At 43.0% G+C, this 16,088-nt stretch overlaps 1 protein-coding gene across 3 annotated transcripts; it reads right to left on the bottom strand.

Annotated features, from left to right (window-relative positions):
• Positions 1 to 4,626: 4,626 nt before the first annotated feature.
• Positions 4,627 to 7,737, bottom strand: LOC311236835 (beta-1,3-galactosyl-O-glycosyl-glycoprotein beta-1,6-N-acetylglucosaminyltransferase 4-like). Of its 3 annotated transcripts, none has more exons than XM_084324610.1 (3): positions 7,451 to 7,737; positions 7,269 to 7,338; positions 4,627 to 6,850 (listed from the first exon to the last, which is right to left on the bottom strand). In XM_084324610.1, the coding sequence occupies exon 3, from the start codon at positions 6,847 to 6,849 to the stop codon at positions 5,515 to 5,517; it is 1,335 nt and encodes a 444-aa protein (XP_084180736.1). In that variant the 5' UTR covers position 6,850; positions 7,269 to 7,338; positions 7,451 to 7,737; the 3' UTR covers positions 4,627 to 5,514. The 3 variants fall into 3 exon arrangements, with proteins under 3 accessions (XP_084180736.1, XP_084180737.1, XP_084180738.1); XM_084324611.1 differs by having other exon boundaries at positions 7,571 to 7,737; XM_084324612.1 differs by lacking the exon at positions 7,269 to 7,338 and having other exon boundaries at positions 7,571 to 7,737.
• Between the last annotated feature and the right edge of the window lie 8,351 nt (positions 7,738 to 16,088).

The following is a 16,088-nucleotide window of genomic DNA, read 5'->3' as shown; positions in this document are numbered from 1 at the left end:
TATATATTTATTCTTACCGTGTATATATTTATCCACATACCTGCATGTAATACATTTTTCATCTGAAGATACTATATCTAGATCTGTACATATCCCTTACCAACTCTTACTAGTTACGCTGCTGGCCAGTATGACTTACTACTAACGGTACACAAAAACTATGGTACGGTACGTACCTCGGTTTTGAAGTCAAGGTTCGGTACGATTTTTGGTACAGTGGGGGAAGGTTTGGCTTTCCATGTTCCACTCAGGGGTGATGTAGTGTGCAGTAACTAATTGTACTTGTAGGGCTGTCAACGAATATTCTATATAGAAATTAATAATCGACTTGTAAAAAAAAAATAAAAAAAATAATAATTATATTAGATTGTGAAAAAGAACAGCCCCCGGTGGGCGGTCGTTAGTGGTTAACATACCGTTGTATTAGTTTGGTACACTACACAGCCGTTCGGTACGGTACGGTACACACTGAAACTTGTTCGGTTCGGTATGGATACGTGTACCTTTACACCCCTACTTACTACCATAGTGTCTTTATACCTGTATCACTGCGCATATTAATACTACAACTCTGTACACATCTGATTAGCACTATTACTCAGTAGTACTCATTTATATATTTTATACCCAGTTTAATCACCTGTACATTGTATATTACTATTGCACTTTGCTGTTACATTTGCACTTTTCGTTGTACTGTACTTGTGCTGTATGATGACAATACATTTAAATCTAAATCTACAATCACTGTTTTACTTGTACTTGTGATCATGAATTAAATAGTAATTTATCATATTCCTCCATACAAACAGAATAGCTTTTACTTGTTTACACAGTTTGAACATAACCAGTAAAGAAAACTAGACTAGGAAACTAGGAAACCAGATACATCGGCCCTGACAGGAAGCGTTTTTCTTTGTGTGATGTGCAGGACAGAAGGGGGGCAGGCGCCAGTCTTACTTTCTTCCTGTTTCCTTGCTTTGTCTCCGATGCTTGAGGACCAGTGACGGAGAGTAGTTTCATTACATGCAATCAAACTACTAATTTTATCTGGAGGCTATTAGAGAAGAAAGGAATTACATTATATAGGGGCAACAGTAGAGCAGTCGTCTGGCAATCCAGAGGTTCCCGGTTCGATTCTCGCTCCTCCTGGGCAGCGTGTCGATGTGTCCTTGAGCAAGACACTTAACTCCTAATTGCTCCCGATGAGCAGGTTGGCACCTTGCATGGTTGCCTCCGCCGTCGGTGTGTGAATGTGTGAGTGAATGGGTAAAATGTGAGTAACAAATTGTAAAGCGCTTTGGATAAAAGCGATATATAAAAAAGCAGCCATTTACCATATATATATATACTGTTGTATCTGTATCACACTTCTTCAATCAATATCTAAAATGAAAATAAAACTACGTCATACTGTCTTTTACTATTATGCACTTTACTAAGTCATCTACCTTGCCTATATTACTACCTACTATGCTAATATGTCTTTACTACTATAGTAGTAGTAGTACTGTAGCTACTACACATATATCGGAGGCATGTGATAGTCTACACCCTCCCCAGACCGACAGTAGGGCAGCATGTGATAGTCTACACCCTCCCCAGACCGACAGTAGGGCAGCATGTGGTAGTCTACATCCTCCCAAGACCGACAGTAGGGCGGCATGTGGTAGTCTACATCCTCCCCAGACCGTCAGTAGGGCAGCATGTGGTAGTCTACACCCTCCCCAGACCGACAGTAGGGCAGCATGTGGTAGTCTACACCCTCCCCAGACCGACAGTAGGGCAGCATGTGGTAGTCTACATCCTCCCCAGACCGACAGTAGGGCAGCATGTGGTAGTCTACACCCTCCCCAGACCGACAGTAGGGCAGCATGTGGTAGTCTACACCCTCCCCAGACCGACAGAAGGGCAGCATGTGGTAGTCTACACCCTCCCCAGACCGACAGTAGGGCAGCATGTGGTAGTCTACACCCTCCCCAGACCGACAGTAGGGCAGCATGTGGTAGTCTACACCCTCCCCAGACCGACAGAAGGGCAGCATGTGGTAGTCTACACCCTCCCCAGACCGACAGTAGGGCGGCATGTGGTAGTCTACACCCTCCCCAGACCGACAGTAGGGCAGCATGTGGTAGTCTACACCATCCCCAGACCGACAGTAGGGCGGCATGTGGTAGTCTACACCCTCCCCAGACCGACAGTAGGGCAGCATGTGGTAGTCTACACCATCCCCAGACCGACAGTAGGGCAGCACGCACAACGATCAGGAAGGGAATTGGCATAACAACTAAAATTCGGGGATGGGAGAAAAAGACAGAAAGGTACATTTATTTTGTAGAAAAATAGCGTCATCAGACCTTCAGATCAGAGGTGTTTTATTGAATTTTCTTTCACACAAAATGTAAACAATGCTGGCTCCAAGAAAGGTTTCCCTGTGCCAACCTTACCATAACAAAGGTTACCTGTCAGCTTAGTTATCAGAGCAGAATATCTTGTAGGCCTAATAAGCCTGTGGCTTGAGGAAGTAATTTGACATTTAAAAAGACTGTAAATCCAATAGTCTTGCTGCAAAAGCGGGCCATTCATAGCATTAATAAGGCTGATTACTATGACCACCACACAAATCCACTGTTTATGAAGTCCCATGTATATGAAATGTAATGATTTGGTTTATTATAAAATAATAATAATAATAATAAGTGCAAAGGTTATTTTTCAATTACGGAGATGTTTTGATATGTTTGTACTAGGGCTGGGACTTTATCGCATTAATTTCGATTAATTAACTACAGAAAGAATTAAAAGTAAAAGAAATGTATGCATTTAATCGCATGATGATTTTTATTTATTGTGTAAGAATGTTACCTTTCAAAGCAGACCAGACTCATGCTTGTGCTATAAGTATAAAGTATAATAAATCGCAAATGACTTTTTTTCTTAGTCTGGTTTGTTCATAAAGAAAATGTAATAAGAGAAATTGAGATCAATCAAGAGTTTTTTTTTCTTCCAATGGTCAACTGTTCTGGAATGTACTTGAAAGTACTGCGTTTTACTTTTACCTCGAAAGTGCTCAAGTTTCAAGTTTCTTTATTAGTTGTCATACAAAAATACAGAATACTTTTATATGAAATGCTTTTTTCTGTTTTGCTCCTGAGCGTGTGCTAGATAAAAAATAGATAAAGTATAACATAGAAAGTCAAAAGTATACGTAAACAAGTGTAAACAAAAGTGTTCAATATACATATATACAATACACAATACAGAGTAGAACAAATTTGTAACTGAGTTACAATACAATATACAGTACAATGCAGAAATGGGATGAGGTGCAACTTAGGGTATAAGGTGCAATGAGGTATGAGTTGTAGTGCAGATCTCTTTACCAATAAATATAAAGTGTGTTAAAGTGGGTGCTACAGTGAGTTGTTTATTTAAAGTGAGTGTGTATACGTGTGGATGTGTGTGCTGTGAGTGTATTTGATGGTTTGTTATAGTGTTATTGTCATTGAGCATTGAGCATCCTGATGGCCTGGGGATAGAAGCTCCTTCTGAGTCTCTGTACTGACCATGTGACTAGAGTCTTTGATTATTCTCTTAGCCTTACTCCTGCAACGCTTGTTGTAAATGTCTTGGAGAGTGGGAAGCCCACCTCCAATTGTGCGTTCGGCTGAACGGGCCACTCTCTGTAGTCTGCTACAGTCTTGTGCTACAAAAGGTCCTTTGCGCTATATATATATATATATTATTCCTCAAATTGCTGCACTTTGTTAAAATTGCATTGATCTGATGATCTGTGTAGTAGCTAATACAGTATTTTGCTGCTTAACCGTATGTATAATGTATATTCATTGATTCACTCGTATACCAAAATTCATTTGAATAAAAAATTGCTTTTCGCATCAAATATTGATATGCGATTAAAATGTGATTAATTTCGATTAAAGTCTCGAATTAATTCGATAAAAATGTGTTATCAGGTCCCACCACTAGTTTGTACATTTATTGTTCAAAGGGCTAAGAAAGGTATTAAACGGAGTCAGTTCTATCTCTGGTCTTCCTTTACAACCTACTACAACCATACAGAAGGCAGGAATATCAGCCATATTGCTGCAGATAGTCATTTTCATAGCTAATGGCTGAGTCTAAACGGTCCTCATTGGTGGCCTGTCGAAACCATTCAAATTCCATGTTTATTCCACGTTATTTGTGTGTGGTTGGGTCCACATGGTTCTCATTCCAAATGATTTAAAGAACCAGTACAATGATGTCAATTCAGTAAACAATTGTGGGATTAATGTTAATGTTAGAAGTGGCCTTTTTGTTCAGCTTCATGTGTATCATTTGATTTGTTATCAGTGTTTTTCTCTGAGCACAGCCAAGTGTCAGTCGGCTGAGTGGGAGTGGCCTTCTGTTCATTGAAAAGGGATCAGGGTAACAGGAGTAAATGACCGGTATTTTCAAGGATAAGCCGATTGAATATCTGAAATGGTTTTCTTCTGTTGATATACAGGGTGATATCATTGTACTGAATCTTTCAAATCTTACGAATATCACCTTTAAACTGTGGTCCTCTATTGATAGTGGTCTGTCTTCAGAACTCCAGTGTAATCAAAGAACAACGATGGTCAACGTCTCTCTTTATTTTTTCAATTAATACTTTCCCCCCCACTCAGAAGTACAGTAATAACCTCACATATAAAAATGTAAACTAACTTTCATTAAGGCACAGTTATTTTCGGTATTAATTTCTGGTCTAAATCTATTCACAAGATGGCATAGCATCCATGAGGTATGTCCGTGTTATGCTATACCGTACATGGTTTCATTCATACATTCATTACATTCATAAAAACTGAGATGCTTGTCCCAACAATGCTCAGGGGTGTAAAAAGTACCCAGAAATTATACTTAAGTGAAAGTATGGGTACCGTCTCAAAATCTTAACTCAAGTAAAAGTCAGAGTATCTGACTAAAAACACACTTGAGTAAAAGTTAAAAACGTATAAGTACTAAAAAGTAAAAGTAAAAACTTTTTATTCTGGGGCAATGTTCCGTTTCGTCCTCTTCATCACTCGTACTATCGTTTGTGGCCATCTTCTGTAGCTTGTCACTCTGACTGTCTATTCTTCTGATAGCAGGTGTTTAATCAAAGATCCCCGCTTTCTAGTCTTGCACAAGGACCAATCAGCTTGGGTATGGGCGGGTTAATTTTCCATTGATGGGGATTTGATTGGCTGTTTTTAAATAAAGTGCAGCCGCAGGATTAATAACGTTAACGTTAGTTCGGCCAGAGAAACAAATATACTAATTAAAATGGTTGGACCTGTGAGATTTGTACTTTGTAGGTCTGCATTTTAAATGTAAGCAGTAAAAAGTATGTTTTTTTTCTACACCCTCCTGTGCTCTCCCATAAGCTGAAAAGTGTTGCGGTGGTCTATTTTGCTCTTAGGTCAATGCTCAGATGGCCCAAGTGAATGTGGTCAATTGTAATAAATACAGTAGTACAGTCAAACCTCAAAATATCCCCGGGTTCCTCAACCCCCGTGGCCCAGTACGCGACTGAAAGAGCCTCTGTTTCTCCCGAAGCTGCTCCTCCAGGCACTGGATGAGAACGGGGTCCACCTTGGAGTCCACCTTATTGGCAAACCAGTGCCCGTAGTTGAGTAACCAGCGGAGCTCTCCCACGCCATAAATACAGACACTGCGCATGTGTTTCCCGGTGCATTGTGGGTACAGCGGCCCCTCTAGGTAAGCCCACTTCACCAGCCGGGTCTTGCTCATCAGGTCGGTGATGTCGGGCCGGGACCTGGACACCTCCCCGGGCGCCCCCGGCACTCGGACCAGCGTGGCCCAGAAGTGCTCGTCCGGCGAGTACGTGTCCTCCGACCAGGCCAGGAAGTCTCTGACGAGGGGTGCGGAGTTCGTGTACTCGACGAACTCCCGCGACAGCACGAAATAGGCGCTGCCGATGAACATCTGGATCCCGTGCGGGGGAGGTATCTTCCTCTGGCCGGTCTTCACGGGGATCTTCTGGTACTCGAAGCTGGCGTCGCGCAGCTCGTAGTGGAAAGAGAACCTCTCCCTCTTGTAGGCGCTGGGGCGACTGGTCTCCAGCATGTTGGAGCCGTTCAGTCGCCGCAGCTCCGTCACCAGCTCCGCGTTAGACCTGAGCGGGAAGTCCTGGCCGCAGAGGTTGATGACGTACTTCCACTTGACCTCCGAGCCCAGGAGGTCGGACAGGCAGTGGAGGTCGGCCTTGAGGCGGCTGACGCCGGCGTAGAACACCGACTCCCGCTCCGAGGCGATGAAGACGTTGGGCAGGCAGCGGGCCAGGCCCTCCATGGCGTCGACGAACCGAGCGGAGGACTTCCGGTCATAGTGGATGCAGAAGACGTTGGCGGGCGAGTACAGGGCGTGGACGAGCGTCTCCACCGCCCAGGCGGACTTGTGGACCACCAGGGAGTACGCGATGGGGAAGTCCCACTCCTCCCGGGACACGCGTGCGTCTCCGTAGCCCCTGGACCGGAGGTACCGCGGGCAGTTGGAGGTGAGGTTCGCCAGACCCTCGTCGTCGTCCTCCTCCTCCTCCGGTGTCTTTCTGATGACCAGCGACCTCCCGACCTCCACGGGGTCCTCGTCGTATATGGCCAGGCAGTCGATGTTGTACCTGCGGAACGTGTGGACGTCGGCGTCGACCGCGGCGCCCGGGTTGGCGGCTCCCGGAGGTTCCACCAGGTAGCTGTACTTGAGCGTGACCAGCAGCAGGAGACATATCGACAGCAGGGTCAGCAGGGAAGAGGTGAACTGCTTCCTTCTCAGTCTGAACAGGGATGTGTTTCCTCTTGTCATTCTGTAGTCAAGGAGAGAGAAGCTCATGTAGTCTCAGGCGACATTTGACAAGTAAAACAAACATAAGTTGATGTGAATGAATAGCTTATTTGTGAATTTGTGAATAGCTCATCTCTCTCTCGCTCTCTCTCTCTCTCTCTCTCTCTCTCTCTCTCTAGGCTGCTCTTTATTTAGTAAATTGGCGAACATATCTCAGCAAATCCAAATAACACAGGAAGTTCTGGTTGACACTACTTCACAGTACTAGCCTATATTCTCTTGGTCGCATCTCTCTCTCTCTCTCTCGCTCTCGCTCTCTCTCTCTCTCTCTAGGCTGCTCAACTATGTAACTTTATTTAGTAAATTGGCGAACAAGCTGTTTCTAGAATAATGAATGACTGGGGATCAAAAATGTATTAAAAAAACATCAAACAAATCACCTTGCTTATACTCAATATACACACAGGTATAGTGGTCAGCCTTGGAAAGCCCGTCTGTGCAAGCCACCGTCTGAGGGATGATGTCAGACAAAGAAGAATCTTACATTTAGTTCATTATTATTACACGTTTGTCCCATATTATCATAATTCAATATACTGGTTAAAAAAAATTATAAACGTACTGCGGTCTGAGGGAATCATCATCCGTCCCGTTCTGTTTTTACGCACAGGACAGGACGTAGGCTATATACTTTCGAGCGGTCTAAGCAAACTTTCGATGTACTGTGTACAAGTTATCTTACTGTCACCACCTCGGTATCGGATTCGTTATATTCTCCCGCAGTTGCAGTTGACGGATAGAAAACAAACAGCGCCGTTGAAAAAGCTACGGCTCCTATTGAGCTGTCTGTCCTGAAGATGCGCCTGTCTCCCCACAGAAGTCCGTGCGTCTCCCGCGGAGCGCGCTCACTGCGCACTTTCCACTGCAGCGCTGCACGCGAGGACTCCAGCCCAGGGCTCAGTCAGGAGGAGGAGGAGGGAGGAGGCAGGGACTCAGTCACGATGGAGGCTTGGTGGGAACTGGGAGGGAAATATGGTCCTGGGTTGTTTTAAATACTTTTATTAAACCACAAAACATCTCAGTCTCTTTCTCAACCAACGAGTTTTAAAACTCGGATGTAAACAGGACGACCGTCTTTCTCTGGTCTGCATCCCCTTAACAATTGTGTGTGTATTGAGCCATTCTGCATCAATCAATCAAAACCGAAAATCTTGAAAAACAAAACAAACTGGTCAGACTACTGCTTGACCTTACTCCTAAAACCCACCTTTTTACCCCTGCCCATTTTGACAACCTATGGCAACATATGTATTGAGCTGTACTGTACTGCATTCTGCAATCTGTTAATAAAGTTTTCAATCAATCAGAGTAGATGACAGAGTATGAATTGAAAATGGGAGACCCTGATGTAAACAAGACGAAAGTTGTGAGGGCCGGGCCGCTCCACTCCACTGGTCAAATTACTTACTCGTGAGTAGTACGTCCGTTGATAACTGCCGTTCTGAGGAAACGCACGCTTATATAGAGACCCAAATGTTCTAGATCTAGAATGTTCGGTTATGACCTCATCACGAAGGTTCCATAACCTCCGAATCGAGAACCTCATCCTTCACCCTGTCATCTTTCTCTCCCATTACAGACGCTGAGACCCTGACACTGGTAACGTCGAACCGTCCGACTACATGCCAGCTGGAAGACGAAAGCCTTTTTCTGGTCTGCATCCTCTTAACAGTTGTCTGTATTGAGCTGTACTGTATTGTACCCATTCTGCAATCTGTTGATAAAGTTTTCAATCAATCAATCAATCAATCACGTCGTGTCATTTTGCCTCGAGTTCGTCCTCGCTCCTCGCTCCTCCTCGGTGATACTTGAATGAATGAATGAATGAAAACTTTATTTAACAGATTGCAGAATGGGTACAATACAGTACGGCTCAATACATACAATTGTTAAGGGGATGCAGACCTGAGAAAGACGTTTGTCTTGTTTCCATCAGGGTCCCCCATTTTCAATTCATATAGACATATATGACATACATGACATACAGATAGTCAGTACTGCTACATCTATACATTTATGACATACCAGATTTGCAAATACAGTACTGTTTGTGATACAGAAGGAGTCAAGAAAAGGGAGTATATACATTTGACGTAGAAACTGTACATTGGAGGAGGTTGGGTGGGGGGGGTTGGGTACATTGGGATATTGACAACCATACTGGGTAATTTACATTGGAGGTGGTTGGGGGGGGGGGGGGGGGGGGGGGGGGGGCACACTGTATAAACAAGTAACACTGTACATTGAGGGGGGGGGGGAGGAGACACTGTACAAACAAACACAATTGTACATTGAACTATTGACAAAACCATACTAGGTAAATGACTGTACATTGGAGGGGGTTGGGTTAGGATATTTACAGGGGCCAGTGTTGAATTGCAGTCTCCCGTAGGTGTCCCTTGAGAGAGGTTTTGAAAGTGGGTAGTGATCCACATTCCTTTACAGCTTTGGGTAGGGCGTTCCACATTGATGTGGCATAATTGCGAAACGTGTTTAGTCCCTTATTTGAGCCGAATCTGGGTTTAACATGATTTGTGGAGCTCCCTCTGGTGTTGTGATCGTGGTATTCACTGACCTTTGGGAAGTATTTTGACATGTACATGGGTACCTTGGTCGTGTAGTGTATCTTGTAGACCAGGCCCATTGCAAGTTGTTGTACTCTGTCGTCTACTCTAAGCCATCCTAGGTTGTCAAAGTGGGCAGGGGTGAGGTGGGTTCTAGGAGTAAGGTCAAGCAGTAGTCTGACCAGTTTGTTTTGAGATGTTTGTAATTTTGTTTTTAGCGCCTTTGAGGTGCTTTGGTACCATGAGGTGCAAGCATAGTCGTAGTACCCCTGAATGAGTGCTCCTGCCAGAGTCTTCAGGGTGTTCTTGTTTACCAGAGAGGAGATCCGGTACAAGAATCGAGTTCGTTGGTTGACTTTTTTTTATTACATTGGATGCCATTTTGTCACAGGAGAGATTAGCCTCTAGGATGGAACCCAGGTTTGACTACCCATGGAGTCCACAGGGTGGGAATTACACAGAAAGAAAGACGGCTTGCAAATTAATTATGAGAGCCGCGTGTCAAGAGTCATGTGGAAGACACCAGAGAGAGAAACCTCTCACCACATGAAAGAGAGCTTCAGACTAAAACCTTAAACCACCCCTCCTGACAAGGACATGTACCAACACTCTCTCTCTCTCTCTCTCTCTCTCTCTCTCTCTCTCTCTCTCTCTCTCTCTCTCTCTCTCTCTCTCTCTCTCTCTCTCTCTCTCTCTCTCTCTCTCTCTCTCTCTCTCTCTCTCTCTCTCTCTCAATTAAATTAAATTAAATAAAATAAAATAAAATTCAAATGGGCTTTATTGACAGGGGAAACATACGTTAACATTTCCAAAGTCAGTGTTAAAACAATCAAAACAGAGATCAGTACAGTACATATAGTCAATGTTCCCCCTAAGGTGCGCCCGTGCGCGCGCGCGCACATGGCAAAACGCTCCCGCGCATATCTGAAATCGGTCGCACAAAAAAAAAAAAAAAATGTGTGCCCATGTTCACGTCTTAAACTCATACTGAGGCTTTAGTTTTGGTTTTAAATTGCATATCATCATTCATTTATTTATTGTCACACAGAGCAGAAGAATTTTGCCAAAACAAACCAATAGTATCCAGCATCAGAACGGCAGACCAGCCACACTCTCAGACCCAAACGCATTTCATTTGATTCAATTATACATCAAATGATTTATGTCAAGGATTGCAATGCCTCGCTTGAATGAAGTTAACTTTTCACCTGGATAACGTCAACATTCAGGGTAATGTAATGTGAGAAATTGGGATAAAAAATATATATATATATATATATTTTTTTTTTAATTTTTGGGTTTTTTTGATCGGATCGGGAAAGATCGGTATCGGTAGATACTCAAAATCACATGATCGGGATCGGATCGGGAGCAAACAAATGTGATCGGGACATCCCTAACCATCCCTAACCCTGTTGCGTGTGACGTTACCAAGAGAAGCTCCGCTTTCAGTGCTTTGTGGGCAGCGCTACTGCACGCTCACACAGACACACACAACAGATGAGGAAGTGGACAGATCCGACCAGCATTGCTGGCTCCTCACAATGCAAACGCGAAAATGTACATTACAGATGAACTGCAGAGAAAACGTCCAATTTATCATCCCGGTCGAGACGAATTGGAAGCGGAGTGCAACGCGTGCAAAGCTTGACCATATGTTTATGTGTCTAATAAAGGTGCTGGCGATCTCAAAGCTCACATGGACACAGCAAAACATTACAAACAAAGCAGTGCGAGGCGAGAGTTTGATGGCAAAGTTGACCGAATTGATTGAAGAATGCAGCTATACAGAGAGAGAAAGAAAATAATTTAAAACTATTTTGATGCCTCAAAATTATGTTTTGGTTTGATAAGATGCTTATGATACAATCATTCTAAGGATTATGTGTGTAATAAATTAGTTTAGTACACTAATTGCAACAAATCTGAAACTGCATAGTGCACTTAAATTAGTATCTTTGTGAGGTTACTGTTTTATAATTTACATTACATTGAAAAGATAAAGATATATTTTTTAAAGCTGGATTTTCTAATACAGAAGAGGTATTATTTAGAACATTACATCATATTTTTCTTGTTATTTATTTTGTCCAGTAAGACTTGAAAATATATATTATTTTGTCATAGGTTGATTTAGTTATTTTCTTGCGATTTGTCAGATAGATTACTTTAGGCATAATACAGCATGTAGAGTAACTTTGGTTATAGAGAGATATTATTTTGTTATATAAAATAATATAAACAATAATTTTATATCCATACAGAGGAGATATACTTTAAATATATTATAATGATAAGGCATCTTTGAGTAAACTTTGATTAAGTATCTTGAGGCTGAAGGCAGATACAAAAAATCACAATATGGTCACCCTTGAAGTCGCATTATAATTCACTTAATAAAATAATGACGAGTCAGCCTCCTAAAAAGACAAAAGTTAGTGACATAACTCACACAGCCGCCGCCAACCCAGCCAAAGTAAGGACTATGCTCTGTATCGTCAATCAATGGTCAAATAAATATTTGATTAAGGAATATAATATGCCTTTTTGTATTATTTCTCTGTGTATCAGCAAAATGTATATATTTTTATGTTAGACATTAAAGGGAAATTAAGATTCTCAGATTTTTTACAAACCGCCACATATCAACTAACCGGTTAATCGGCAGGTGGCGTATGTTGCTCAGTAGTTGCTGATGTCTGCTCAGGAGGTTTGAGTGTTTGCTCAGACCAAAAAGTAATTAGAGGGAACATTGCATATACTGTAGTGCAGGGATATTTGTGTGGTTGACAGTCTGTATGGTGTTGTATTCCATTGGATGTCCTTCCTTTATTTGCCATGTTTTCAAACTCTCTTTGTGTGTTTGCAATTTGTGGGAAGTATATGTCTCTGATATCTCTCTCTCTCACACACACATATACACAAACATATAGACAGCTTCTGCCACTGGCGGACTTAGGGGGGGGGGGGGGGGCCACGGTTGAAAAAGGCACGCTAAAGTGCCCTTTTGAGTGGCGAAAACTAGAGGACGTGCCCATTGGTGCCCTTCCAATGGTCTAAACTTGACCATGTGCCCCCACAGTTGAAAACATCGCGCTAAAGTGCTCTTTTGAGTGGCAAAAGCAAGAGGACGTGCCCTATTGGTGCCCCTCCAATGGTTAAACTTGACCATGTGCCCCCACAGTTGAAAATATTGCGCTAAAATGCCCTTTTGAGTGTTGAAAATGAGAGGACATGCCCATTGGTGCCCTTCCAATGGTCTAAAGAGAGCAAGAGTTTTTTTTCCAATGGTCAACTGTTCTGGAATGTACTTGAAAGTACTGCGTTTTACTTTTACCTCGAAAGTGCTCAAGTTTCAAGTTTCTTTATTAGTTGTCATACAAAAATACAGAATACTTTTATATGAAATGCTTTTTTCTGTTTTGCTCCTGAGCGTGTGCTAGATAAAAAATAGATAAAGTATAACATAGAAAGTCAAAAGTATACGTAAACAAGTGTAAACAAAAGTGTTCAATATACATATATACAATACACAATACAGAGTAGAACAAATTTGTAACTGAGTTACAATACAATATACAGTACAATGCAGAAATGGGATGAGGTGCAACTTAGGGTAAGGTGCAATGAGGTATGAGTTGTACAGATCTCTTTACCAATAAATATAAAGTGTGTTAAAGTGGGTGCTACAGTGAGTTGTTTATTTAAAGTGAGTGTGTATACGTGTGGATGTGTGTGCTGTGAGTGTATTTGATGGTTTGTTACATAGTGTTATTGTCATTGAGCATTGAGCATCCTGATGGCCTGGGGATAGAAGCTCCTTCTGAGTCTCTCTGTACTGGCCATGTGACTAGAGTCTTTGATTATTCTCTTAGCCTTACTCCTGCAACGCTTGTTGTAAATGTCTTGGAGAGTGGGAAGCCCACATCCAATTGTGCGTTCGGCTGAACGGGCCACTCTCTGTAGTCTGCTACAGTCTTGTGCTACAAAAGGTCCTTTGCGCTATATATATATATATTATTCCTCAAATTGCTGCACTTTGTTAAAATTGCATTGATCTGATGGTCTGTGTAGTATAGCTAATACAGTATTTTGCTGCTTAACCGTATGTATAATGTATATTCATTGATTCACTCGTATACCAAAATTCATTTGAATAAAAAAATTGCTTTTCGCATCAAATATTGATATGCGATTAAAATGTGATTAATTTAGATTAATTAACTATAAAGTCTCGAATTAATTCGATAAAAATGTGTTATCGAGTCCCACCACTAGTTTGTACATTTATTGTTCAAAGGGCTAAGAAAGGTATTAAACAGAGTCAGTTCTATCTCTGGTCTTCCTTTACAACCTACTATAACCATACAGAAGGCAGTAATATCAGCCATATTGCTGCAGATAGTCATTTTCATAGCTAATGGCTGAGTCTAAACGGTCCTCATTGGTGGCCTGTCAAACCATTCAAATTCCATGTTTATTCCACGTTATTTGTGTCATAGTATTGTTAACTGACTACAAGAGGAGTATACGTTACGACATGTTTACGACAGTTACAGTAAGTGGGAGTGGCGCGAGAGGCAGGGATTGTGGGGATTGAGGAACCACCTGAGGTAGTAATAAAGCGTCTTGTTTACCAACCAACTGTTCCGTTGTCCGTTAATATCTAAGATATTACATGGTGTCAGAAGTGGTCGAGGATGGCAAAGTTTCAACCACCAGAGAGTTTTTGTTTCGAGAAACCCGCCGAATGGTCAGACTGGAAGAAACGGTTTACACGGTACAGGACGCTTATAGCTTATCCGCAACAGTAAGTGACTTCCGGGGTAGGCCTGATTGGCCCCGACAGGCACGTGACGCGCAACTTTCTCTGCCGCGCGGCACGCTCCGCGGAGCGGAGCGGCAGAGCTTGCGGAATGATGTAACCGTCCAAATCCGCTATGAGTTTCATTCGGCGCTTCAGCTCACCTCGCAGAGCGGCGGTCCTGCGATCCTGCGGTCCGTTGTTGACGAGTGTTTGAATCCCATCAAATTAATTTTTTTTAACGTGATTTTTTTTTTAACGTGTATTCTTTCGCCGGTTAAGGTTAGGCATGGTTAAGGTTAAGGTTAAGGTTAAGCATTGTTTCGGAGTTGGTTAAGGTTAGAACGGTTAAGTTTAGGCGCTGTTAAGGAGCTGGTTAAGGTTAGAGTTTGTGTTAGAGAATGGCAATATTCTTTCTATGGTTAAGGTTAGGCATGGTTAAGGTTAAGGTTAGGCATTGTTTCGGAGTTGGTTAAGGTTAGAACGGTTAAGTTTAGGCGCTGTTAAGGAGCTGGTTAAGGTTAGAGTTTGTGTTAGAGAATGCCAATAGACAGCCTATTTCCGCGCGACAGCTCTCAGCAGCCTCGTTGCGCGTCCTGAGTTTGCCGCGTCACGTGCCTGTCGGGGCCAATCAGGCCTACCCCGGAAGTCACTTACTGTTGCGGAACAGTTACACGCGTACAGGACAGCTACTAAGTTGGACAAAGAAGAAGGTCCAGTTCAAGTAAGCACGCTGGTGTATGCGCTCGGGAAGGAAGCAGAGAACATTCTCAGCTCTTTTACCTACGGGGAAGAGGAAGATGACTCGCAGTATGATGTTATACTGGCGAAATTTGATGCATATTTCATCCCGAGACGCAACGTTATACATGAACGGGCGTGTTTCAACCAGAGAGTGCAGCGTGCGGGAGAGCGCGCAGAGACATTCATCCGCGCACTATATGAGCTGTCGGAACATTGCAACTTCGGAACGGCTCGTGAGGAAAACATAAGAGACAGAATCGTGGTGGGGATTCTAGATAAGGGTCTGTCTCAGAGGCTACAGCTGATCCCTAACCTCACTCTGGAGATGACTGTACAAGAGACGCGTCAATCAGAGGAGGTAAAAGCTCAAGTTAACCAGCAGGGGGAGCAGGCTTACGCTGTGCAAGAAGTAGCACAACGGCATAACAGAGGTGCAACACAGAAGTGGCGACACCCACAGAGAGAGAGGCGCCAGGAGAGAGAGAGTGAGAATGACCACAGGAAGTGCTGGCGGTGCGGCAAAATGCCACACAGTCAGCAGGATGACTGCCCAGCAAGGAGGTCTAACTGCAATAATTGTGGGAAGAGTGGACACTGGGGAAAAGTGTGCAAAAGCAAGCAGGTGAGGGAAGTGACTGAGGGTGAGGGATCAGAAGATGGACAGTATTATTATCTGGGCTCAGTTAATAGCATACCTCAAAATGATAATGAATGGACAGTCACATTAGAGATTGGCAGCTCACCTGTAGAATTTAAAATAGATACTGGAGCCGATTGTTGTATCATAAGTGAAACTGTGTACTAAACACTGGAGCCAAAACGGGTCCTACAGAGGCCAAAGAAGGTGCTGAGTGGTCCAGGGGGTGGATTGAACTGTTTAGGGCAGTTTATGACTCAGACCAGCTACAAGGGGAAAACATACACATGCAGGCTCTATGTCATTAGGGGGCAGAGTGTGAATAACCTACTCAGCAGGCCAGTAGCTGTAGCTATGGGGTTAGTAAAGCGAGTGGGCGAGGTCAACACCAGTGAACAGGAGTTTGGCCTACTGAAAACACAGCCTGTGAAGATAGCTCTAAAGGACAATG

Source organism: Notolepis coatsorum, assembly GCF_963971535.1.
Source record: "Notolepis coatsorum genome assembly, chromosome: 11".
Lineage (NCBI taxonomy): Eukaryota > Metazoa > Chordata > Actinopteri > Aulopiformes > Paralepididae > Notolepis > Notolepis coatsorum.
The sequence above is the reverse complement of the archived record's forward strand: the minus strand, read 5'-3'. Positions and strand labels throughout refer to the sequence as shown.

Coding starts and splice junctions, on each gene's coding strand:
- LOC311236835 (XM_084324610.1), bottom strand. CDS start 6,849: ATGACAAGAGGAAACACATCCCTGTTCAGACTGAGAAGGAAGCAGTTC.